At 27.5% G+C, this 24,013-nt stretch overlaps 4 protein-coding genes and 1 long non-coding RNA gene across 9 annotated transcripts; 3 read left to right on the top strand and 2 right to left on the bottom strand.

Moving 5' to 3' along the window:
• Positions 1 to 121: 121 nt before the first annotated feature.
• Positions 122 to 10,212, top strand: Graf (GTPase regulator associated with FAK). 3 transcript variants are annotated; one of them, XM_076784186.1, is made up of 21 exons: positions 122 to 249; positions 1,374 to 1,537; positions 2,039 to 2,196; positions 3,975 to 4,046; positions 4,187 to 4,288; positions 4,474 to 4,584; positions 4,695 to 4,799; positions 5,307 to 5,378; positions 5,705 to 5,771; positions 5,880 to 5,977; positions 6,048 to 6,142; positions 7,408 to 7,489; positions 7,585 to 7,687; positions 7,784 to 8,005; positions 8,206 to 8,311; positions 8,423 to 8,753; positions 8,840 to 9,026; positions 9,109 to 9,265; positions 9,355 to 9,411; positions 9,536 to 9,615; positions 9,681 to 10,212. In XM_076784186.1, the coding sequence occupies exons 2-21, from the start codon at positions 1,378 to 1,380 to the stop codon at positions 9,770 to 9,772; spliced, it is 2,457 nt and encodes an 818-aa protein (XP_076640301.1). In that variant the 5' UTR covers positions 122 to 249; positions 1,374 to 1,377; the 3' UTR covers positions 9,773 to 10,212. The 3 variants fall into 3 exon arrangements, with proteins under 3 accessions (XP_076640301.1, XP_076640290.1, XP_076640310.1); XM_076784175.1 differs by lacking the exon at positions 122 to 249 and having other exon boundaries at positions 1,061 to 1,537; positions 9,681 to 10,211; XM_076784195.1 differs by lacking the exons at positions 122 to 249; positions 1,374 to 1,537 and adding an exon at positions 2,615 to 2,640 and having other exon boundaries at positions 2,083 to 2,196; positions 9,681 to 10,210.
• Positions 10,213 to 10,892: 680 nt separating this feature from the next.
• Nsmase (neutral sphingomyelinase) lies at positions 10,893 to 13,179 on the bottom strand. The gene is made up of 6 exons (XM_076784210.1): positions 12,923 to 13,179; positions 12,620 to 12,793; positions 12,300 to 12,483; positions 11,700 to 12,026; positions 11,497 to 11,602; positions 10,893 to 11,422 (listed from the first exon to the last, which is right to left on the bottom strand). The coding sequence occupies exons 1-6, from the start codon at positions 12,964 to 12,966 to the stop codon at positions 11,076 to 11,078; spliced, it is 1,182 nt and encodes a 393-aa protein (XP_076640325.1). The 5' UTR covers positions 12,967 to 13,179; the 3' UTR covers positions 10,893 to 11,075.
• A 127-nt stretch (positions 13,180 to 13,306) lies between these two features.
• Sra-1 (Cytoplasmic FMR1-interacting protein Sra-1) lies at positions 13,307 to 21,234 on the top strand. Of its 2 annotated transcripts, none has more exons than XM_076766612.1 (20): positions 13,307 to 13,675; positions 13,792 to 13,841; positions 14,045 to 14,272; positions 14,504 to 14,683; positions 14,764 to 14,945; positions 15,038 to 15,562; positions 15,663 to 15,867; positions 15,930 to 16,144; positions 16,243 to 16,373; positions 16,447 to 16,617; positions 16,682 to 16,764; positions 16,959 to 17,027; positions 17,354 to 17,427; positions 17,494 to 17,899; positions 17,971 to 18,170; positions 18,283 to 18,812; positions 18,881 to 18,975; positions 19,069 to 19,307; positions 19,382 to 19,529; positions 19,621 to 21,234. In XM_076766612.1, exons 3-20 carry the CDS (start codon positions 14,063 to 14,065, stop codon positions 19,834 to 19,836), a joined length of 3,879 nt encoding a protein of 1,292 aa, XP_076622727.1. In that variant the 5' UTR covers positions 13,307 to 13,675; positions 13,792 to 13,841; positions 14,045 to 14,062; the 3' UTR covers positions 19,837 to 21,234. The 2 variants fall into 2 exon arrangements, with proteins under 2 accessions (XP_076622727.1, XP_076622638.1); XM_076766523.1 differs by having other exon boundaries at positions 13,307 to 13,566; positions 13,669 to 13,841.
• On the bottom strand, positions 21,177 to 24,012 carry LOC143342688 (WD repeat-containing protein 55 homolog). 2 transcript variants are annotated; one of them, XM_076766856.1, is made up of 9 exons: positions 23,762 to 24,012; positions 23,527 to 23,595; positions 23,267 to 23,446; positions 22,941 to 23,142; positions 22,669 to 22,851; positions 22,289 to 22,362; positions 22,058 to 22,224; positions 21,768 to 21,985; positions 21,177 to 21,513 (listed from the first exon to the last, which is right to left on the bottom strand). In XM_076766856.1, exons 1-9 carry the CDS (start codon positions 23,787 to 23,789, stop codon positions 21,255 to 21,257), a joined length of 1,380 nt encoding a protein of 459 aa, XP_076622971.1. In that variant the 5' UTR covers positions 23,790 to 24,012; the 3' UTR covers positions 21,177 to 21,254. The 2 variants fall into 2 exon arrangements, with proteins under 2 accessions (XP_076622971.1, XP_076623060.1); XM_076766945.1 differs by lacking the exon at positions 23,527 to 23,595.
• Positions 22,301 to 22,850, top strand: LOC143342786 (uncharacterized). The gene is made up of 2 exons (XR_013079860.1): positions 22,301 to 22,401; positions 22,644 to 22,850. It is a non-coding gene; the product is annotated as an uncharacterized LOC143342786 (long non-coding RNA).
• Position 24,013: the final 1 nt, after the last annotated feature.

A 24,013-nucleotide genomic window follows, 5' to 3' on the forward strand; every position in this document is an offset into this window, starting at 1 on the left:
CAATAGGACTCCGTTCTTCAAATAAATTGTTCATGCTCAGGACTATGATAATGAGAGACTAAGTTCAAGGCGTAGACATTTTGTATCGAAGATCGATTCTCGACGAATAGAACGCAATGTAGCTCTGGTATGCACGATGGTCTGTCAACTGAAAAATAGTTTGGAATTGTATGAGAAATGTATGGGATTCAGACTGATTTAAGAAAGCAAATTTTGCTTCCAAATTCCCCCGAATATTTATACTTTTAAGTAAGTATTAATATTTTGATAAATGTTATTTGTAAAGCAAAATAAAATATTGAGAACATTTGTCGGTACTCTCTATAATGTGGGATTTCCTTCGAATTGTATATACAATTGGTATTGTAAATAGTATGTTTCGTATTTTCTTTAGAAGCAATGTAGAAACTACCATCTGTTAGACTAAAGAATTGCATGATTAGTAATTAATTTTTTTTGTAAGATATTTCATGAGCTAATAAAGTATTTGTAAAATTTTTCTGATAATTCTGTGGCTTCAAAACTACTAATTATTGAAAAAAATGTAATAAATAAATGACTAAAACTATATGGATACATCATATATGTATACACATCTGTATAAAAATATTACTTTTATTTTGTATAAATTGGTTTTAGAAGATGAAAATTAGTGTACTTTATATATTATGTACATATTAGTCATGTATATTTTCTAAAGTAGTTTATTATTTCTTCAATGTTTGAATTCAATGTTTTTTAATGTTAAAGTGTAAAAACTAAACAATTTATTATTAATTAAGTATACATTTAAATATTAATGAATACATCACATTTTTATAGATGTTCTTAAAATTTTTTTTATGTTGTATGTTTCACATTATTAATAGAGGTTACTAACGAAAATTTGGAAATATTAATATTTCTTCACATTTATGCGATATACTTCCTAAATAATTATTTAATAATTGTTCAGATTGTAGTTGCAATGAATTTTATATTATGGCAAATTATTTAGTGTATTATAAAGTAGATTGAATATCCCGCCATTTAAAATGTAGTTTGTATATTTGACTGAAGAGGGTAGATGGACTTTAATGGACATCGCAAAATTCCTATCTATATAAACTTGCTAGTGATTTGCATCAGTTTTAACGAAGATTCAGAAAATGTATCTTTGTTCATGACTAGCAATAAACAGGAGAAATATCGCGAACCGATCTCATTTTTCGTCAAGAGCGTTTGCGCTACGAATACTTCGTTGCGCGTAACTGTGATAAGACTTTGTGGTTTTGTTAAATGATTATAATTTGTAATACTAGTTATAAGTGTTGATTCGTTAATTCTGTTGTTTTGACTTATTAATGATTTTCGAACTTTAATATACAATCAAGAATAATGGGTGTTGGCCTCAAACCATTAGAGTTTACGGATTGCTTAACCGATAGTCCCTACTTTCGAGAAAATCTTCATTATCATGAACGTGAATTGGAGAAGAACAGCCAACAGATTAAACGGCTCATCAAAGAGGTCAAAGATCTTTTGCTAGCTGCCACAAGTAAGTTAATAATTTTCCGTATGTGGTAAAAATGTGTATTTCTATGTAACAGCTGCTGTCATATTCTATTTTGCCTTAATATTCTTTAATGACGATATGTTTAATTTGCAACCTTTCAATATTTAACAATCTATTAATTAACCGTGTATTGTTACTAACCTCATTACTCAAAACTTAGATCTCACGTGTTTATTTACACTTTGAATTGGTAATAAGTGAGTGTATCGGTTATTCGCATAATTCTATGTCACTAATAATGTATCTTAAAAATACAAAATTAGTTTCTTTTTATCCCATTTTTACTAATGTAGACATATTAATTTTATTTATTATTTTTATTAAAAATTATAAGGAATAAAATTTAACTTAAGAAAATTAACAAAATGTAATATATTGTTTAAGATTGATTTATATATTTCTTATATTTTCCATATCATTCAATATAGAAGCTATTTGTTGTCAAAATTACTTGTGATTATAGAATAAACAAATTTTTTTTAGATTTGTCCAGAGCCCAAAGAGCATTTTCTAAAACATTGCAGAACTTTAGCTTTGAATGTATTGGGGAAACTCAAACTGAAGATGAAATTCACATATCACAGAGCCTAAAGGAATTTGGTAAACTTATTGCATCTATAGAGGATGAAAGGGATTGCATGGTATGTAATGTTTCTAGTATATACACAATAAGTTGTGTCTTCATTGAAAGAGGTTATAAAATAAAAATAATTTACAATGGAATATTTGGAATATTTATAAGTTATTGCATTTGAGTTTTATAATTATTCTATATTAAAGTTATAATATAGTATATATTACTGTTACAGTAATAACGGAATAAAAGAGTTATGATACAGTTATCTAATATTTATTATAACAGAAATCTGAAGAAATTATCTACAGTATTACTTTTAAAGTCAGTCTTATATATTTAAAGCATCAAAGCATATTTATATAATCAATAATACAAATATTCTTGCATTCCTATAAATCATTGTTAAATTTTATTTAATAATTATTATAACTATTTTTTATAAAGAATTATTGATTGTTATTATAAAAATTTTGTTTTTATAGAAGGAGCTCTACCTGGTTATTTAATGGTATATTTTTTGTCATATTTTTAAACAAAATTCTTTGCACTATTTTGCATATTGATTTAGGTTATACTGTCTCTATTTTTTATATAATGTACATATTTTCTTATGTTCTTGAATGCACACAAATATCTTTTATTTCTGAATTACATAAGAATATTTAGAATTTTCTTTATTATTCACCTTTTCAAGGACCAAACAGAAATTTAAAATACATAATTGCATGTAACTGTTACACATTGCAGCAAATTTGTATGAAATATTTAAATATCTTATGCATATCAAATTAAAAACTGATTAGAAATTATTAGTATTATTGATGTAAGAATAACATACTTTTAACTACAAATTATACACCTACTTGTTTATAGTTCCTTGGGTAAGCTACATATTTAAATATATGTTATGCAACATAAGTCTCTTTCCAAATAGTGAAATGAAACTTGTCATCTGCTTGTTTTATTATAGCAATATCAGTGCATGTGTGTGTGGACATAGGTCACATACATACATCTACATTCATTTATAAATGAGGAATGTATTTTAGTTATGTTAATAACCTTATAATTTCTTTCAACATTTAATATTTCAAATTATTTACAATATACTAATTTATTTTATAGTGTTTACAAAATATATACTAAATAATTAAAACAAGAGTATGTAAAATTTGTTTAAATAGCAAAGGTACAACATTATTTACTTTAGTTACTAGTGCTTAAGTTATGATAAGCTTATTAAGCAATGTGTGTTAATACACTAATATATTTCTTCATATAATATACTCATGTCATTTTACACGTAAATGTGTGCCAAATAAAATAGGAAAATTATGAATAATTTTATTTATCAAAGTAGATATTGGTCTTTATTTAGTTTTCATATTTCTTAAAAATAACTTATTGAATTTTCTGATAACGATAATATTTATAATCAGTAGAGCATATTTTATTTTTTTATTAATAAATATAATGAATGAAAATGATAGAAATTAGAATTAATAGATGAAATTCCATATTATTTAAAAATACAAAATGTTGCTTTATTTCAAAAGAATCTTAATCACCATCTCAGATTAGATACGTAGAAAATTTCTATACATTGTACATATTTTTTTAGTTATTTAAATTAATATTTTAAATGCTTTTCATTGTGATTTTGATCAGATATTTTTTATATATTTGATTGTACATATGTACTCATCATTTTTATATGTAAGTACATATTTTTTATTTGTAGGTATTTATCTCAACATTTGATGGCAACATCATTTACCAGTTTTTATAGATTTAGATATCTTTTACAAATATTCTCCTTAATTTGGTGAATTTTGCTTCTAGCTTTCACGCGCTTGTGATCAAATTATACTCCCCCTGGAAAATTTTAGGAAAGAACGTATTGGAAACGTGAAGGTAACTAAATAATTTTTTTTATATATTTAGTATATGAAATATAAAATTATATAATCGCATCGCGATATATGCTCGAAAGTTAATAAAATATTTTATAATTTACTAAAATGCAGAAAATAATGTATGTACCCTACTTATAGGACGGAAAAAAGAAGTTTGAAAAACAAACTATTAAATTTTGTCAAAGCCAAGAACGCTACCTAAATCTGTCTACTAAAAAACAGGACAATGTACTTCAAGAGGTATGATACAACAAAAGCATTTGTGTTATTTAAATTAATAGTTTTTATATTTTGAGGGAAGCTCATATCTAAAGAAAAAATGTAAAATAATTATGTTATTTGAAATTACCAACAACCATGTTATGTGGAATCAAGTAGGCATATATGACTAACAACATTGATAATATAGTATGTATCATATTTAGGCCGACGCAACATTGGAAATGGCCGAAAGACATTTTTGTCAAGCTAGTTTAGAGTACGTGTTCTTACTTCAAGAAGTACAAGAACGGAAAAAGTTTGAATTTGTTGAAACTGTAAGTTTCTTTCACGTGTAATATTTTTCTGTTAATGAACATTATTGGAGATTATTGACTACAATTAATTAATTATTAAAGATTATAAATAATAATACAATTTTTTTCAGCTACTAGGCTTCATGTTTGGTTGGTTGACGTTTTACCATCAAGGTCATGAAGTTGCAAAGGATTTTAAACCTTACATGACTGAGCTGCAATTAAAAATACAGAAGGTTGGTTTCTTTTATTACTACATGTACTTAATTGCTTAAAAATATATAAAAGGAGCATTAGTATTATGGAGGCACAATTCTAAAACTTATTACTTACATTAGCACTATTCAGATGATTAAAAAAATTGCTTTATATATTGTAACATTGATTTACAAAATTATATTAAGTGTATTATGTATTGTTGTTTCACATTCTAACTTCTATGGATTAAAATTGATTGGTACATTATCTTAATGTCAGAAGAATGTGATGCAGCAGCATACTCCAAATATTTTGAAAGAATAACTTGGGTATTTTTTAAATCATGTGTGGCACTTAAAAGTATTTTTTATCTTAGTAATTTTACATTTCTATAATCAAATTGGTCGTTAATGTTCAACTACTTGTAGAAATACTTAGATGTAACTTCTTACTAAAGTATTGTGTGGTGCAAATATTACTAGGATAACAGCATGATAAATAGCTTACTAATTTTTAATTTTATGTGTGTGTGTGTGTTTTACAAGACTAGAGAAAATTTCCTTGCTACCCGGGATAAAACAGAATCACTTATGAATAAAATGAAGGATATGAAAAAGGTATGTAATACATTTTCTTAAATATAATCATTATTTATATTCACTACAAACCCCTTTTATTTGAAGTAGCTAATAAAAATTTGTAATGTGCTATAAGAAATATTTCATGATAACATAAAATTTAAAATTATATAAATAATCCCAGAAATTCTTAAATTTGTTTATTTTCTTGTTAGTTTTATATATGAAGATTGTATGTAAAACTTTTATATTTCAAAAATTTTGTATAATATTAAAGTTTCCCAAAAGTATTTCTTATTTTGAGTTCTATTATATTAATTTTAATATTACATTATGAAAGAATTAGTAATATTTTCATTTTATAGTCTGCTGTGGAAACTGGTGTCCACAAAATATGCACCCGTGAGGGATATCTATTTTTAATGGAAAAGAGTACGTGTATAGATTTTGTTATAATGAATGTTTATGATAAATTTCATCAATGATTTAATGTATTAATATATAATTGTGCTATACTATAAAAAGTATTTAATTTTACAGAAGCATTTGGCACAACTTGGACAAAACAGTATTGTACATATCAAAAGGATAAAAAAGAATTTACAATGATACCTTACAATCAGCTTACAGGAAAATTTGTAAGTAAAATTTATAATTTGTGAAGTGTTTTTTATATTACATAATTTATCTATATTGTATTATTAACAGAGTAGTAAAGAAATTTTGACATTGACATCTTGTGTACGTCGTACGTCGAACACAATTGAGAAACGGTTCTGCTTTGATATCACCACTGTTGATAAGTAAGTCCCATTTGATTACATTGTTGTATGATCATCTTGTACATTTTTAATAGTAAAATCTGGTACATGGTAGTTTAAATAATTTATCTAACCAGATACTATGTTTTATGTTTAAATGTCTATTCTTCAAAGTTTGATACGTTTTGCATTCTTGGGAGTATAAGGTAGGTGATAGATAACCTACTTTCAGCAATATTTCCATATTTTTATAGATTAAAATTTATAGATATAATGAAATTACACTTTTCTTTCCTTTTCATCGACAAGTTTTTAGTATGACTAAGTACAGTAAAATTCCGATTATCCGGCATACTCGGAACTGGAGTAATGTCGGAAAATCAAATATGAGGGATAATTGGACTTTACCTACATATGAAGTGATAAAAACGAGGAAATGGACCGTTTTTGTGGGGGGTTTTCTCACTTTACGGGGTTAGGGACCAACTTTACGAACATTCTTAGAATCTCTAAATATTCTCTACAAAAATACGCGTAGTTTGCATTTTAAAACATTAAAATCCTTCAATCTGTTCAGAAGTTACGACGTTTTAAAGATACGCATGAAATTTTGGAGTAACATTTTGAGCCTGAAATTATATTTTCGGTAAGGAATTTTGTTCTCGAAAATGGTTCGGATTTCGAGGGTATGTTTATTGACCAAAAATGATTGTAATTGACCCCTGCAACTAAAAATAATTTTTTTAAAACGATTTGAAAATTTTTTTCCCGCCGAAAAATTTAGGCACCTACCCCCTGTCGATTTTTCTTAAAAATTCGTTTTTTATTTTGAATAAACACAACTATGAGTAATGTAGTAATACAGTTTATTAATAACAAATAGAATGTATAAAATTCTCACGCTTTATTCGTCGGGCATTGCGGATAACCGCGTGCAGGATATCGGAACTCTACTGTAATAGATACTAAATACACTGCAGATACAACATGTATTTTTAATTTTAATATGATTTTAATTTCAAGCAAAAATATTACAAACATACGTATTAAGATAATAAATGTTTTAAATAACGTTGCTATTAAGTTGTGCTTCTTTCTATAATTTCATTGTAGCTACTACTTTCCTGATACATTATTAATATTCAAATACTCATATATATGTTATTCTTGTTGTAATCATCACGAAATTATTGAAAATGTGGAAATCCATTTGAAAAATTGTTTATTTTCCATATTAGTAATTTTGTAAAAAGTATTTTTCACGTAATCTGCCTTTATATCTTACAGTTCTTTTTTCATTTTTTCAGGCCTAATGTAATATATACATTCCAAGCACTTTCTGAAGAAGACAGGAAGTTATGGTTGGATGCCATGGATGGTAAAGAACCGGTGTGTATTTTAATGTTAATATTTCTACTATTTCTGTTCGATTTTATAAATAGTAAATAAGAATAAATTATAAATACAATATATTTTGATTTCAGAATTACCCTATAGTAGGTGTATCAACAAAATCCGAAGAAACTGTTTTAGATGAAACAGGATTTTTGTTTGTGTCAAAATGTATTGCAGCGCTTGAAGAAAGAGGTCAGCGTAGTCAATAACATATACAATATTTTTAAATATTTGTTTATAGTATTCGATTAAAAAAAAAAGTTCCACTATGATATATCTTTTTTCTAGGTCTTGAGGAACAAGGTCTATATAGAGTCGTTGGTGTTGCATCAAAAGTAAATAAACTTCTGGCAATGGGTTTAGATAGAAGGAAATTAGACAAATTTAATATGGATGATCGTTTCGAATGGGAAAGTAAAACTATTACCAGTGCACTGAAAACTTATTTGAGGACATTATCTGAACCGTTAATGACCTTCCGATACTACAATAGTTTTATTTTAGCTGCGAGTGCGTATAGGTATTCTCTACAATATTGTTTTATTTGAAATACTCAAATTAAAACTATTATTTTTATTATATTGAATGCATTATATCGAGAAAATATTTATTATATACAAACTTCTTTCTTTTTTATTAACTTTGATGTTACTTACATCAATTAGCTTATATTATAAGAATATTATTATTTTTATTATTACTTCTGACAGAACAAGAAATGAAAGAAGTACGTGTAAATGATATTCACAACCTCGTTTACCGGTTACCAAAAGCAAATTTCAATATGTTAATTCTTCTTATTAGACATCTATGTAGGTAAGGATATGCATTGTATTGTATTCATAATAAAATTAATTACATTTAATATAATTAATAATAATGTAATATATATTTAACAAAACTTATTTAATTAAATTATGTTTACAGTGTGGCAAAGAAAAGTGATAAAAATTTAATGACTATTGGTAACTTAGCTGTATGTTTCGGTCCGTCTTTACTACGGCCAGAAGAAGAAACGGTGGCTTCTATAATGGACATCAAATTTTATAATATCGTAGTTGAAATTTTAATTGAAAATTGTGAAAGAATAATTGCTGGCCCGTCACAAGATACCATGCGGTCAACGCAAATTACACAAAATACTGCTCCTTCTAAATCACAACGTGTCACTATAGAGGATGGATCAACATCTTCTGGAAATGGAACTTCATTTGTAAGATATCCAATGCACACCAACATATCTTCGCCACATACACATGTAAGTTATATATTTATTTATTTTGCATTTTAACTCGTGAATTTTCAGTGTTTATGCAATATAATGGTCAAAATTTATTTTTATAGCTCGTTACAAGATCATACTATGACGGTCCATTAGCAGTTGTTACTAAGTCGTCTTCTGTTGATGACCAAAAAAATGGAGATTTCGAAGAAACCGAACACACAAGCCATAGAATGCCAACATATTTAGATAGTCGAAGTGGAAGAAATGTTAAATTGACAAATCTTATGTACCATTCCGCAGATAAAGGTTATTCAAATTATTTCTGAAAATATATTTTACTTATATGCATGTTTTATATTTAATGACCGTTAATATAATATAAATTCAGTATTAACGAGTGGTAACACGAGTAGTTCAAGCGAGTCAATTGCATCTGAGCCACACTTATGTTTGTCCGACTTGCCGGTGAAACAAAAACGTGGTTCTATGATGACTGTACATTACCCATCAGGTTACGCTCAACGAAATAATCCATCAGTATCTGTGTAAGTTTTTATAATTGACAAATTAAACTATTAATTCGAATTTATTTTTTTTGCTTTACACGACTAAAGTATATGTATTTTCTCTGTAGAGTTAATACATCACCTAGTAGTGGACGTTCAAGTCCTGGACAAGTACCTGGTATTTGGTAAATACATACTTTTTATTAATTGAATAAATGTATTTATGATGTTTATATCGTATCTTGTTTTCCATAGATTATTGCTATCGTATTCGTAATAAAAAATTAACAATTATATTTTTTTCCCTAGGAGAGTCCGGACTTTATATGCCTGTTTGGCAGAAAGCGATGGTGAATTATCATTTGAACCAAATCAAATTATTACAAATGGTATGAAAAATGTGTAACATACGCGTATCAAATACAGTTATACTAAAATTAATTTTCAATTACAGTAAAGGCCTCTTTGGAGCCAGGATGGTTAGAAGGTACACTTAATGGCAAGACAGGACTGGTCCCAAAGAATTATGTTGAACAGTTACCTTGAATTTGGAAAAACCAAAGAGTGCCTAAATTGTTTTTACATTCCATAATTGTAGTTTTTTTTAGTGCTATTACCTACTGAAGCATATATTCATGAATGCTATGATGACATACGTGAAACGCAATTTTAACGTTTTTCTATTTAAATTCCTTTGGGTACAATTTACATAGTCAATTATATATACATTCGTATGTACGCCTTTTATTTATTAGGAGCCTCTTTGCTCAAGAAGGTCTATATTGTATATAATCAATTGTAGAAAAATTTATATATACGTATAAAAGCATATAACGTTAATATATTACACGATATTTAAATATATTTGTACTGAAAGATATTGCTCCAGTATGTAGTTTGTAGGAGATCTCATAGGCAATAATCATTTGTTTATATTGCAATAATATATACTATATAATATAAGAATGTGATACGGAATAAATAAATACCAAATATAATCAGAATTTTTAATAGAGCTTAAATATCTTCATTTTTTTTAAATTTGGTGTAGCAATTTTAAATAAAATTGTGAAATCGGTTCAAAAGTGTTAATAGTGTACAATTTTTTTATAATATGAACTTACTTTAAAAATTAATTTTATTACATTCATTATTTTTCAATTTAATGAAATTCAATGCATTATTAAATATTTCATTGATATATTTTTCATAATTAAATTATAATTAAATTTATATAAATATAGTTAATGAAATAATTTTGGTATTTTAACACATTGAATGCTGTGGCGGACACCGGTGCCCGCAGATAGTTTCCGTTCAAGTCACGTTGATCATTGAGTGATAGACATATCGATATACAATTCTTCTTTAAAACGCTATCATAAATAAATTTTTTAAAAAAAGCATTCAAATTACTTGTAAATTTGCATATAATAATAAAGTATTCAAAATTTGCTTGGCACTCAACGTGCTAAATAATATTCAATAATATAATTATTGGTTGTAATTTTCTGAATTGTTTATTTCTCTTAAAAATTCATATTATACACTTAGATTAAAAAATAATTATGAATGTATTATTGCTACGATTAAATTGTACAATTTTAGAATTTTATTATATATAAGTAGCTTATGATTCATTATTAATCGTTTAAAAAATGTAGTTTGATTATTGTCTTATAATAATATGATAATGGAAATACTAATGTATAAAAATGCTAAAATTCAATGTATATGAAAATATATCTATTATGAGTGAAAAATCGTTTGATTTTCTTGAATGAACAATTGAATAATGGAATCAAAATTTTGAATCAATTATGTACCCGTTTTATATATGTATATAATTTTATTTTTTACTTAAATTATTATTTAAATTTGTTAAATAAATATCCATTTCTAAGGACCCTGCCCTTAAAGCATTTTTTTCTACACTATTCCATATAGTACTCATGAACAAAGTATAACATAATATTGCAGTTAAAAATAAGCGTCCTATATTTAAACCAATACTCGCACCCACAGTTTCAATGGAACAATCCAACCCCATAGACCAAACGAGTGGGACACTTAATATAAAACCTGATAATAAATACCAAAATCGTTGACTGCGAATATTTTTCAGTGAAGTTTCACATATTTTTATAGCTTCTTTCAATAAATCTTTAACATCTACATTCGGCTGTTGAGACTCACCTAAAAAAATAAAGATTTCAAACGTATTTACAATTTACGCCATTTGACACAATAAAACTACTCTTATTATTTACCAGGACTGAATTTGAAACTCGCCATAATAGCCTCATGATCAGAGTAACTAAAATTCTTGTAAGGTATACGATTTGGGAAAGGATGTTGAAAACTTGTTACTTCTATCTATAAATAATATTAATATAAATAGTATTTAGTAGTAATTAGTGAATATTTGTTAAATAAATATAGTATTAAAATCGATAAAAATAATTTAACATACTTTATGATTTTTTGAACCCAAATACAAAATATGATCTATACGTTTTCCTTTGGGGAATGTTCTTGCAAGTTTTGAACTAGTATAACTATTATTGGCACACATATTGGTCCCTAAATTATTTGAACTATTTGAGCAAGCATCTGCTAAATCAGCAACACCACATATGAGCCTATAAGCTAAATCTTGTGGCCCTGCATTAAGATCACCTCCTAATATTGCAAAATCTGTGCCACCACAAGTCATCCTAATAAACTGAGCAGTATCAAATGCTTGTAAAACTCTATGTGCTATATACTCATCATTGTGGCAATTATATTCTGCATGTAACTAAAATATTGAACACATTATACACTTATTAATTCTTTAACCGTTTGGCTACCAAGCAACACAATCACGTCTATTTATTTATTACATTTTACACAAATTAAATTTAATCTTCTAATGTTGTTAGTACTATCAATTCAGCATTTTTTGGAATAAAACAGATGTAACTGTCTTACCATGTGACACTATTCAACATGACATTTGAAACAATACCTGGCACACAAACGGTTAGAAGATATGTAAATAGAGTATGAAAGTTTCAATGAATAATCTTACATGTACAGTATAAACATTAACATTCATATCATGAATCTTAAGTCTACAAAGTCCAATGCCTTTCCCACCAAACCAATCTCCATGATGTATTTTGTGCACATATCCATTCAAAGGCCATTTGTGAAACATTACATCTTGAATAGGATATCGCGATAACATACAAATTCCTGACCCAAGTACACCGCTAAAATATATTAAAAAAATTTTGTATATAATTATGAATCCAATAATATAATTTAATATTAGATATATAAATAATTCAGTATTATATTATTGAAATATAACATACTTTAATGGTAATAACTATACACGAGAGTTACCTATGGAAATAATGTGAATAAGGTAGTTGTTCTTGGATCTTAGTTTTTATCATCTTAAAATCTTCAACAGACCATACTTCTTGTAAACATATAATATCATAATTTTCAACAGTAAATTTCTCCGCAATTGCTTCTATACGGGCTTTTCTGTCTTTGGAAACATATGGTATACCCCTATAAATATATAATGTATTAAACAAACATGTTGACCATATTGTGTATAGAAAACATAGAAAAATATTTATGAATAATAATTAAATAGAAGATATATCAAATTATTATATTGATAAAATAATAACTTACCAACAATTTAGAGTTAAAACGTTTATTGACACTTCATCTGCCATCCTTTACAAAAAATTAACCAACGTGTAATGAGGCGCAACGTATACACTTTTTCTTCTTTTTTGAAGAACTTGAATATGTTAAAATTATTAACAATTCAAGGGAGATTTCTTTAAAAAGTGAAACTTTTTAATGTTTTTTTTTTTTTTTCATAAAAAGTTTGCTACGTTAGCTACATACAAAACCATGTCAGTTGGATTAGACACGGGCAGTGACATCACGTGATACTTGAAATTTGTCCTTCTAGCGCCATCTAATATATCAGGGATTCGAACTGCTAAAATCGTGCTAGGATCACAGAATGTCTGAGGAGGTATCCAATATTAATAGAATTATCCAATAATCGTTTATAACTAATTAATTACATGAAAAAATGTGTAGAAAAATGGTCAAAGAAGGTTATAGTAGTGGATAACCATTAAAATTATTCAGATTGAATTGGTACTATTTGGACATTTATTTTTTTTTAAATTACTTATTTCACAGAAAACGTTATCTTCAATTGATCGATTAGTAGTCATTCTCAAATAATAAGATCAATCTTGGAACAGAATTTTCTGTAAAAATGAAAATGAAAATCAGGCAGAATTCAGTGTACTTATGTATGTACATCAATGTACTACATATAAGTTAAAGTGTAGTCGCGGAACTGTTTGCATGTAGAGCCTAAGTATTGTTGATAGAATAATCAACTTGTTTTCTAGTAGGAGGGTGGAGTGTTAGAGTTTCAATTTTATACATTAAGAGCATAATGTTACATTATTACATCGCAATGTATTAATCACATTGTAAAGTATTTGAAAACTATTTTATTTTTTCATAGAAAGATATAAGTTTCTAGTATATTCAAGTCCCTAGATACGTAACCTCCTTGGAGGTAAGTAATATAAATGATAATTATCTTATATCACTCTTTACATACAATTTTTAATTTCTATGATTATACATATTGATTAAACATATCAAAATTTGATATTTAAGAAAATATTTCTTAACAATTGTAAAGAATTAATATCATATGTTAATTTTTATTTGGATTTAAGTATTAACAATGTATAAATAATTGTTTCTTTCATTCAGGTTTATATTTAAATTGAAATGGCTACTGATAAAGTAACTTTGAGTGATGCTTTATCCAATGTTGATGTGCTTGATGAATTTACATTACCAGATGAACAACCATGTATTGAAGCCCAACCATGTTCTGTAGTATATTTAGCCAATTTTGATACTAATTTCGAAGATAGGAATGGTTTTGTTACAGGGATTGCCAAGTACATTGAGGAAGCTACGGTTCATGCAAGTTTGGTAATTATGTGGAATACATTTGTACACATTGAAACATAAATTTTTTATTTTTGTTGAACTTATTATTATATTAGTCTACAGTGATAGAATGTAGATAAATAGTGATTCAATCTTTTATACGACAATAAATATATTAACTTGAATTATACATGTATGCAATTATGATTAACATTTACATTGTCTTTTGATTTTATATTCAAATATATAATTTTCATTATTTTTATTGTAAAGAACGAATTGTTAGAGGAAGGTTTGAAACATGCTGTAATGTTGTATACATGGAGATGTTGCTCTCGTGCAATTCCTCAACCAAAATCTAATGAACAACCAAATAGAGTAGAGATTTATGAAAAAACAGTAGAGGTATTAGCACCAGAAGTAAATAAGTTATTAAATTTTATGTACTTTCAAGTAAGTATGTAATTGTTTAATCATTTTAATCTTCTTGTATATCAGTACATGTATAAAATCAATAGAATATTTATTTTTAGAGAAAGGCAATTGAAAGATTTTCAGGTGAAGTGAAACGCTTGTGTCATCATGAGAAAAGGAAAGACTTTGTTTCTGAAGCATATCTGCTTACTTTAGGAAAATTTATCAATATGTTTGCAGTTTTGGATGAACTGAAGAATATGAAATCTAGTGTGAAAAATGATTATTCTACCTATAGAAGGTAACTTTAATCTTCCCAATTTACTATATTTAGGTAACTTTATTCAGTTTTAACAAAATTTTTGACGAAATACAATTATCCTCTCATTTCAGAGCTGCCCAATTTCTTAAAGTCATGTCTGACTCACAGACATTACAAGAATCACAAAACTTATCAATGTTTTTAGCTACACAAAATAAAATTCGTGATACTGTAAAAGAAAATTTAGAAAAAATTTCAGGATATGAAGAATTACTTGCAGATGTTGTCAATATATGTGTTCATATGTTTGAGACAAAGATGTATTTAACACCAAACGAAAAGCATATGTTAGTAAAAGTCATGGGATTTGGTCTATTTTTGATGGACAGTGAATTATGTAACATTAATAAACTAGATCAAAAAAAAAAACTAAAGTTAGATAGAATTGATAGAATTTTTAAAAACTTAGAGGTAGTACCGTTGTTTGGTGATATGCAAATTGCACCCTTTAATTACATCAAACGGTCTAAACATTTTGATGCATCAAGGTGGCCATTATCTTCATCATCAAATAATATAAGCCCACAAGCAGATCTTATGGTACACCTTCCACAAATCAGAGAAGATCATGTAAAATACATTAGTGAATTAGCAAGGTAACTAGGCATGTTATTAACAATTTATAAATTAGTAAAATCAAAAAACATTAATTTACAACTCTATAAAGATAATATTACCTTTGTAATTGCAATATAGATACAGTAATGAAGTAACTACAACATACAAAGAATGTGGGAGTGACACAGAAAATCGAGAAACTGCTGAATTAGCATTACGTGGATTGCAATTACTTTCTCAATGGACAAGCGTAGTAACAGAACTTTATAGTTGGAAACTTCTTCACCCCACCGACCATCATATGAATAAGGAGTGTCCACAAGAAGCTGAAGAATATGAAAGGGTATCTCTTACTGTTAATTCTATTAATTATATAATATACATTGATATATTTTATTTTATTAGGCTACACGTTACAATTACACAGATGAAGAGAAATTTGCTTTGATAGAAGTTATAGCAATGATTAAGGGATTGCAAGTACTAATGGCACGTATTGAAACTGTTTTTATTGATGCAATACGTAGAAATATATACGCGGAATTACAAGATTTCGTGCAACTTTCTCTACGAGAACCATTGCGTAAGGCAATAAAAAATAAAAAAGATCTAATTAGGAGGTTTGTATGTAATTAACGTACTTGTTATAAAAATAAAAATTTTCTGTTTTGTATGAATATAATCTTGTACAACTTAAACAGTTTACTGTTTTTTTTAGTATAATTGTATCCGTAAGAGAAACTTGTGCAGATTGGCATTTTGGAGTGGAGCCATTAGGGGATCCTGCACTGAAAGGAAAAAAAGATCCTGATAATGGATTTGGTATAAAGGTACCACGGAGAAATGTTGGTAAGATCAAAGGACAGTTAAATTCTTTAACATCATAAATTTCCAATTTGTTTTTAAAAATATGTTTTCTTAGGGCCTTCTTCAACACAGCTTTATATGGTTCGTACTATGTTAGAATCATTAATTGCTGATAAGAGTGGCGGTAAGCGTACATTGAGAAAAGATATCGATGGTCAATACCTTGTACAAATTGATCAGTTTCATAAAACTAGTTTTTATTGGAGTTATCTCTTAAATTTTAGTGGTAAGTACAATCAGTTATAATTTTCATATTACAATAGTTTTCTACTATACTCTGTTCTTTTTAGAATCATTACAAGACTGTTGTGATTTATCCCAATTATGGTACAGAGAATTTTACTTAGAAATGACCATGGGCCGAAAAATACAGGTAATTAAAAATACCTTTAAAATTCATTTTCTCTATGTTCAGAAAAAATAAAAAGTTTAGTGAAAGACTTTGGTCGGTGTTCTTTCCTTTTTATATCTTCAGTTTTTAATAAACATAGAGTTAACCTACGTTTCGTATTATTATATTAAAAATATTATCAAAATAGCGTTTTGTGTGCTTCATTTCATGACTAGAAATGCCAAGTACGTCATCAACATAATGAAGAGTGCAGCGACTTGATCACCATGGAGAAACGTATCCAGGTATTATGTTAGACATATATGTTTGTAACAATGTTATTTAAGCTTGTAATTTGTTACAGTATGTAACCACCAATATGGTTTATTGATTTCATTGGTACTGCATTCTTGTATATATTGTAATTGCATTCTGCGCATGTAGAATTCATTTTATTTGTACTTCTGACATGCAAAGAAAATAATTTTTAATCAGTGAGTTCTCGAGTTACATGGACATAACTACCATAAGTTTTGGTACAAGAACCCTAGAATTACTGATTATGCCACTGATTGTATTAGCAATACAATTATTTTGTATTATCTTTAAAGCTTATTAATACATGTTTCAGTTTCCTATTGAAATGTCTATGCCATGGATATTGACTGATCACATATTACGAAGTAAAGAACCTTCAATGATGGAGTGAGTAAAATTATATTATAATCGTAATTTGGAAAATACGTTTTGAAATATCATATTTGTTTTTAGGTATGTTTTATATCCACTTGATCTGTACAATGATAGCGCACTGTATGCTCTGACAATATTTCGTAAACAATTTCTTTATGATGAAGTAGAAGCTGAGGTCAATTTATGTTTTGATCAATTTGTTTACAAACTTAGCGAACAAATTTTTGCTCATTACAAGCAATTGGCTGCAAGTATATTGCTAGATAAAAGGTTTCGAGTTGAGTGCGTTGCTTTGGGGGCATATTTACTTCCATACCCACGTGCCAACAGATACGAAACTTTATTAAAACAAAGACATGTTCAATTATTGGGACGAAGTATTGATTTAAACAAGTTAATTACACAACGTATTAATGCTGATATGCAAAAATCATTGGATTTGGCAATTAGTAAATTTGAATCTGGTGATATTACTGGAGTCGTGGTGAGTTAAACAATTTAGTTTCATCTTTAATTCACAATAAAAATATATTTATTATAATTCATTTACTTCAGGAATTAGAAGGACTTTTACAAGTTAATCGTCTTACTCACAAACTTTTAAGTAAATGGCTTGCCTTGGATGAATATGATGCAATGTTTAGAGAAGCAAATCATAATGTTCTAGCCCCATATGGAAGAATTACGCTTCATGTATTTTGGGAACTAAATTATGACTTTTTACCAAATTATTGTTATAATGCAGCAACAAATAGGTAAAGCAATACTATAACTAAATGTAGAGCAATACAATTTTAATATTTTTTTAAACTAATTAAAAGTAAATAAAATAAAAGTTTGTGATTATATTACGAATGTGTGTAATAGGTTTGTAAAATGTCGTGGACTTCAATTTGTGCAACCAGTACATAGGGACAAACCTCCACAAATGTCCCCTCACTACCTTTGGGGAAGTAAACATTTAAATTTAGCATATAGTACACAGTATGGGCAATATTCAGGATTTGTTGGTCCACAACACTTTCGTACAATGTGTAAACTTCTTGGATATCAAGGTATTGCAGTAGTAATGGAAGAACTTTTAAAAATTGTGAAGTCTTTAATTCAAGGAAGCTTACATCAATTCACTAAGACTTTAATGGAAGCTATGCCAAAAGTCTGTAAGCTGCCAAGATACGATTATGGATCGCCGGGTGTATTGGGATATTACCATGCTCAATTAAACGACATTGTACAATATCCTGACGCAAAAACTGAGCTTTTTCATAATTTTCGCGAATTTGGTAACACAATTTTATTTTGTCTCTTAATGGAACAAGCTTTATCGCAAGAAGAAGTTTGCGATTTATTACATGCAGCACCGTTTCAAAATATACTGCCTAGACCTTACTGTAAAGGTAACGATTCCAAACTGTCAAAAATAAAAATTTTGCATTTAAAAATATTAAAACAATTTTAATTCTAGAGGGTGAGAAACCGGAAACCAAGCAAAAGCGACTTGAAGCTAAATACGCAGCCTTACAAATTGTCCCAAATGTAGATAAACTAGGTACAGCTAAGGTAAGCAGTAAAGAGTAATGTTATACAAAGTCTAGAAATTGTTCAAAAATATTTTGTGCATACATTTTATGAATGTTTTGATTCTTTTTATAGCAAGCAATGATTGCTAGGGAGGGTGATTTATTAACACGAGAACGGCTTTGTTGCGGTTTGTCAATATTTGATGTGGTACTCGGTAGATTGCGCAGTTTCTTAGATGACCCTATTTGGGTTGGCCCACCTCCTGCAAACGGAGTAATGAATGTTGATGAGTGCACAGAATTTCATAGATTATGGAGTGCACTACAATTCGTATATTGTATTCCTGTTGGTGAAACAGAATTTACTGTCGAGTTCGTGATATAATTGCAATTTTATATCTAATTAAAGCAGAACAGGAAACTGCATAACATTATTCTTATTACAGGGAATTATTTGGCGAGGGCTTACATTGGGCTGGATGTGCTATGATAGTATTACTTGGTCAGCAGAGGCGATTTGAGGCTCTTGATTTTTGTTATCATATTCTGAGAGTACAACGTGTAGATGGTAAAGACGAAAATGTTAAAGGAATTGTAAGTATCCATATGTAAGTCACATTTGATTACACACACTTTTGTTATTAATATATTTAAATAATGAATTTGTTTGAATAATATTGAATAGCATTTGAAAAGAATGGTGGATAGAATCAGAAGATTCCAAGTATTAAATTCGCAAATTTTTGCTGTATTAAATAAGTATTTGAAGAGTGGAGATGGCGATGCAACAAGCGTTGAACACGTCCGATGCTTTCCACCTCCTATTCATCCCTCACTTGCTCATGCACAGCAGCAACATTATCATACGCCAGAATACTTGCGTCAAATGAATCATCAGTAAAGTAATATTAATAAACAGTCATATTTGTAATTCAACATAATAAAAGCTGAATCTTACTTTTTAAATAACTCATATTTCCGAGTAATAATTTAATGTAAAATATAATATTTTGAAATATTTATTTAATTTTTTAAAAATAAATTTTGCACATTAATTAAATTGCATTCTATATTCTTATCAGTACTTTTTATATTAAAGTATTTTTAATTAATTAATGTTTGATAAATCGAACAATTTATTTGATCAGAACCACTACTCAGACCTCTTTGGCTGTTCTGAATATTTTGCTTGTTTGTGCATGGTATTATATTGCTACATAAAAAATATCAGTAATATTTAATATATTTGAGATTAATCTATAAAAATGTTCATATCCTACGTTGAAGTTTCTGATGTATAACTTTTATTTTAATACTTTCTTTATACATATACAAAAATGTATGTACTCATTATCTGGAGACTATTGAAAAACATTTAAAATTAGGAATATTTATTTCTGCACTATTTCAGATTTTTTATATTAAGTGTTATGCAATATCAGTATTATTGATTATAACTTAATAATAAATATAATTTAAATCTCATGATGTACTGTGAGATATTTAATCACGAAATGTAAAGTACGAGAACTGTATGAAACGTTTGTAATCGCAGTGATAAACATTCAGTGAATTTTCACTATTTAGAAAATGTTTTTTTGTAAACCTATATAATCCATACACAATAAACTAAAAGAATAAGAATAAAAAGAATTGTATGGTAAGTAACTTATTGTAAATTACAAAATGTACAACGCAATGGTTAATAATTAGTGTTTCAAAGCATGTACTTTATAATATTTTTAGGAATATAGATAACCGATCAAATATTTAATTCTGTACTGCTTTTTTTCTTTTAGATAATTTTATAACTATGCTTGTTAATTTAAATGTATAGAATATTCAGTTTATCATACACTGTGAATGCACAAACTTACTGGTATTAAGTCAACCAAATAAATTCAGTAAATAAAAAGAAGTATAAGATTTTTATATCTATTTATATAATCGAGTTAATTCGAAGAAAGGTATTTGTTAAATCTGCAATAAAATTGGAAGATTGATTTGAAAACCAGTGTTTGTGCACTCTTGCTGTAACTAATTATGATACAAAATTATTATAATTAAATAATTATATTTATGCAAAATGCAGTGTTCAACTTTTCAATATAAATGTATGATTAATAGATGTATAATAATTAAGTTATCAATTAAGAGGAAATTTGTATATGAAGACATGTTATCTCAGTATCATTTGTTCACTATCTTACGAACGGTACATTCAATAACTTCATCTATGTATTATTATATTTAAAATTATAATTTTTAATAATAAATATACAACATTTCACATAAATTATTATTATTTTTATTTCTATATTAAAGGTCTGAAAAAAAGTTTGATGCATTATCAATTTTACTACTTGGAAGATTATGTTTTAATTGTTTCTGTTTTCCTCCCTTTATACGTTCAGCGACATTTAATGTTTCAAAATACTGTACATTCCAAAATTTGATATCATTATTGTGTGAAGAAGATGCAATTAAAGTACCATCATTATTGACATCAAGAGTTTCAATGGAAAAATTATGTTGTCCCACTATTCCAAGATGATGATGAGGAAACAAGCTACTCGCCCTGTACAATAAATATAAATAAATACATATACATATATATACACAGGGTGTCTCGTTTTGATGTCAAAGAAAAAAATAGTTTAAATAAAAGTTGTATAATGCAAAAAATGTAAATAAAATGCGTTCACATATCGGAAAGTAAAAGTTTTCGGATCTAAATTTATATGATCCTTTTTCATTCTTAGAAAAAGTATATGTTATCTTATTAACACATATAAACAAAGTATTCTGTTCCAAAATGTAATTATTTCTTACCTAAGTATTCCATCTTCTCCTCCTGTTATTACAACATTTTCAGTAATTGGAACCATACAATTTATGGCCTTCTTAGTTACACTCGGAAACTCGTCTGAATGAAGACCAAATTCTCCCCAATTGTATACATACAGTTTTCCTTTACTGGTGCCCACCAAAAGTTTTGTTTCAGTTTTAAATATACCAAGACAAGTTAATTCCTCTTCGTATTCTTCTGACTATTAAAATGTTTATTATAGAAACGTGTATAACAAAATAACTTACAGTAAACTATATATGTAGCTATTTACCTGTAGATGCATTTTCTTTCCTGGAATATTGAATGTAGTAAGAGAACCATCTCCACTAGCACATACTAAATACTTTGCTTCACTGTTCGTTACAATAGAACTTACATAATCTTCCATTTTCTTGAATGAAAATGTAGGTGTATTTCCTCTTATTCTAAGATCCCAAACTAAAAATATCTATATATGAATATAATCCAATACAAAAAGGAGAAAATAAATATAATTATTTACATTTTACAACACCATCATCATCCCCTGTTGCAAACATGTGTTCTCCAATTACAGTCATTGTGTATATTGGTTCTCTAGGATATAAATTAATTATTGATCGTATACTATAAAGGGTATCAGGGCAAAACAGGCAAATTCCATACTTTTCACAAACTTTTATGACACTAAGTATCTTTTAATGTAATTTAAATAATAAAAACTGTTTGTTGTATTATTGATCTGTTTAAATTTTTTATGTATACACTCTCTTGAGTCTTCAGACTTTAATATTCAATTAATTAGGAATAAGTATTCTTGAACATTCCCTATCTTCCCCCAAAAGTCTCCATAGATGTATATGAAAAAGCTTTATAAGTTAAAAAAAGTATTTTTATACATACTCGTGTGCATTTTCATATAACCTTGTTAACTTCTCAGTTTCTACATCAGTGAGCATTATAGATAAATCCTTGGCAGTCGAAAATAAAGTTGTACCACTTTCATTAAACTCTATATCACGACATGCTTTAAGATGTAATTCTAAAGTTGATAATAGTTCTGTTTCTGTATTGTTATACTTGTACCTAACATGTAAAAAAATATATGTATGTATTAAATTATTATACACTATTCCTTAAAATTAATGCATAATATCATATAAATGTTAAATTACAAGTAAACATCTCCTACAATGTTAGCCACAGCAATTATATCTGAATTGGGATGGAAACATATATCTACCACATAATCTTCTATTGTAATAGGTGGAGGATGATTTGTATGAGCATCTTGTGATTTAATTATTGCTTTTACAACTTCATTTTCTTCCTTATCTTCATTTAACAAAATAGCTTCTACATCTTCCAAATCGCTGTCTTTAATAATGATAATAAATTTGTAAGTTTATAACTAATTAGAAATAAATATTATATTATTAAATAAATAAAATAGAATTAATTCTGCTTATATTATTTAAACATCAACTTATGTTAAACATACTTTCACGAGTAGGAATCCGATTATTATTTGAAATAGAATCTTCTATATCATCATTTTCTGAATCAGATTCATCTGTATTGCACACAGCATAATCATTGCCTATGGTTGTTTCTATACTATTGTCACTGTCCTCGCTGTCTTGACTATCATTACTGTCATCACTGTCTTGAGTAAAGTTATCTGTAAATTGTTTATCTTTAACTACTATTAAAGATAAACAATAACTATATATTGTCAATTTAATGTTTAACGTATTTAACCCTTTATGGAAGAACATCTTGAAGTTGAATAGCAAATCTTGGAGCAGATGACAGTAAAATAATGAGTATCTAAAAATTTTGTTGATTTGTGATAACGAATTTGTCGAAAATTGCTTGATGTGTTTCCGCAAAGAATTAAAATTATATAGATAATAATAGTAACATAAACCAAACATTTACTTTATGTTAATACAAATTTACAAAATAAAAATTATTCTTCATTAAATGAATGTACCTATTAATTTTTCTTTGTTTAAATGCATGTTCGAATAATGCAAAATACTTGTGGTTCCTAACTTCTTTTATTATACAATGCTTTTATAAGTTACGTGTTGCATACAATGCATACGCCACGTGAAAGTAGTCCAAATAAAAACTCCATGGCGGATCCTCATAATAACACTAATTTCTACAGGGTGATTCTGTGCGGCAAGCCTAAGAGCGCATAACGTTTAAACAAGCCGTACTCTAGATGGCGGAATGGTAT

The sequence above is a fragment of the Colletes latitarsis genome, chromosome 1 (genome assembly GCF_051014445.1).
Source record: "Colletes latitarsis isolate SP2378_abdomen chromosome 1, iyColLati1, whole genome shotgun sequence".
NCBI lineage: Eukaryota > Metazoa > Arthropoda > Insecta > Hymenoptera > Colletidae > Colletes > Colletes latitarsis.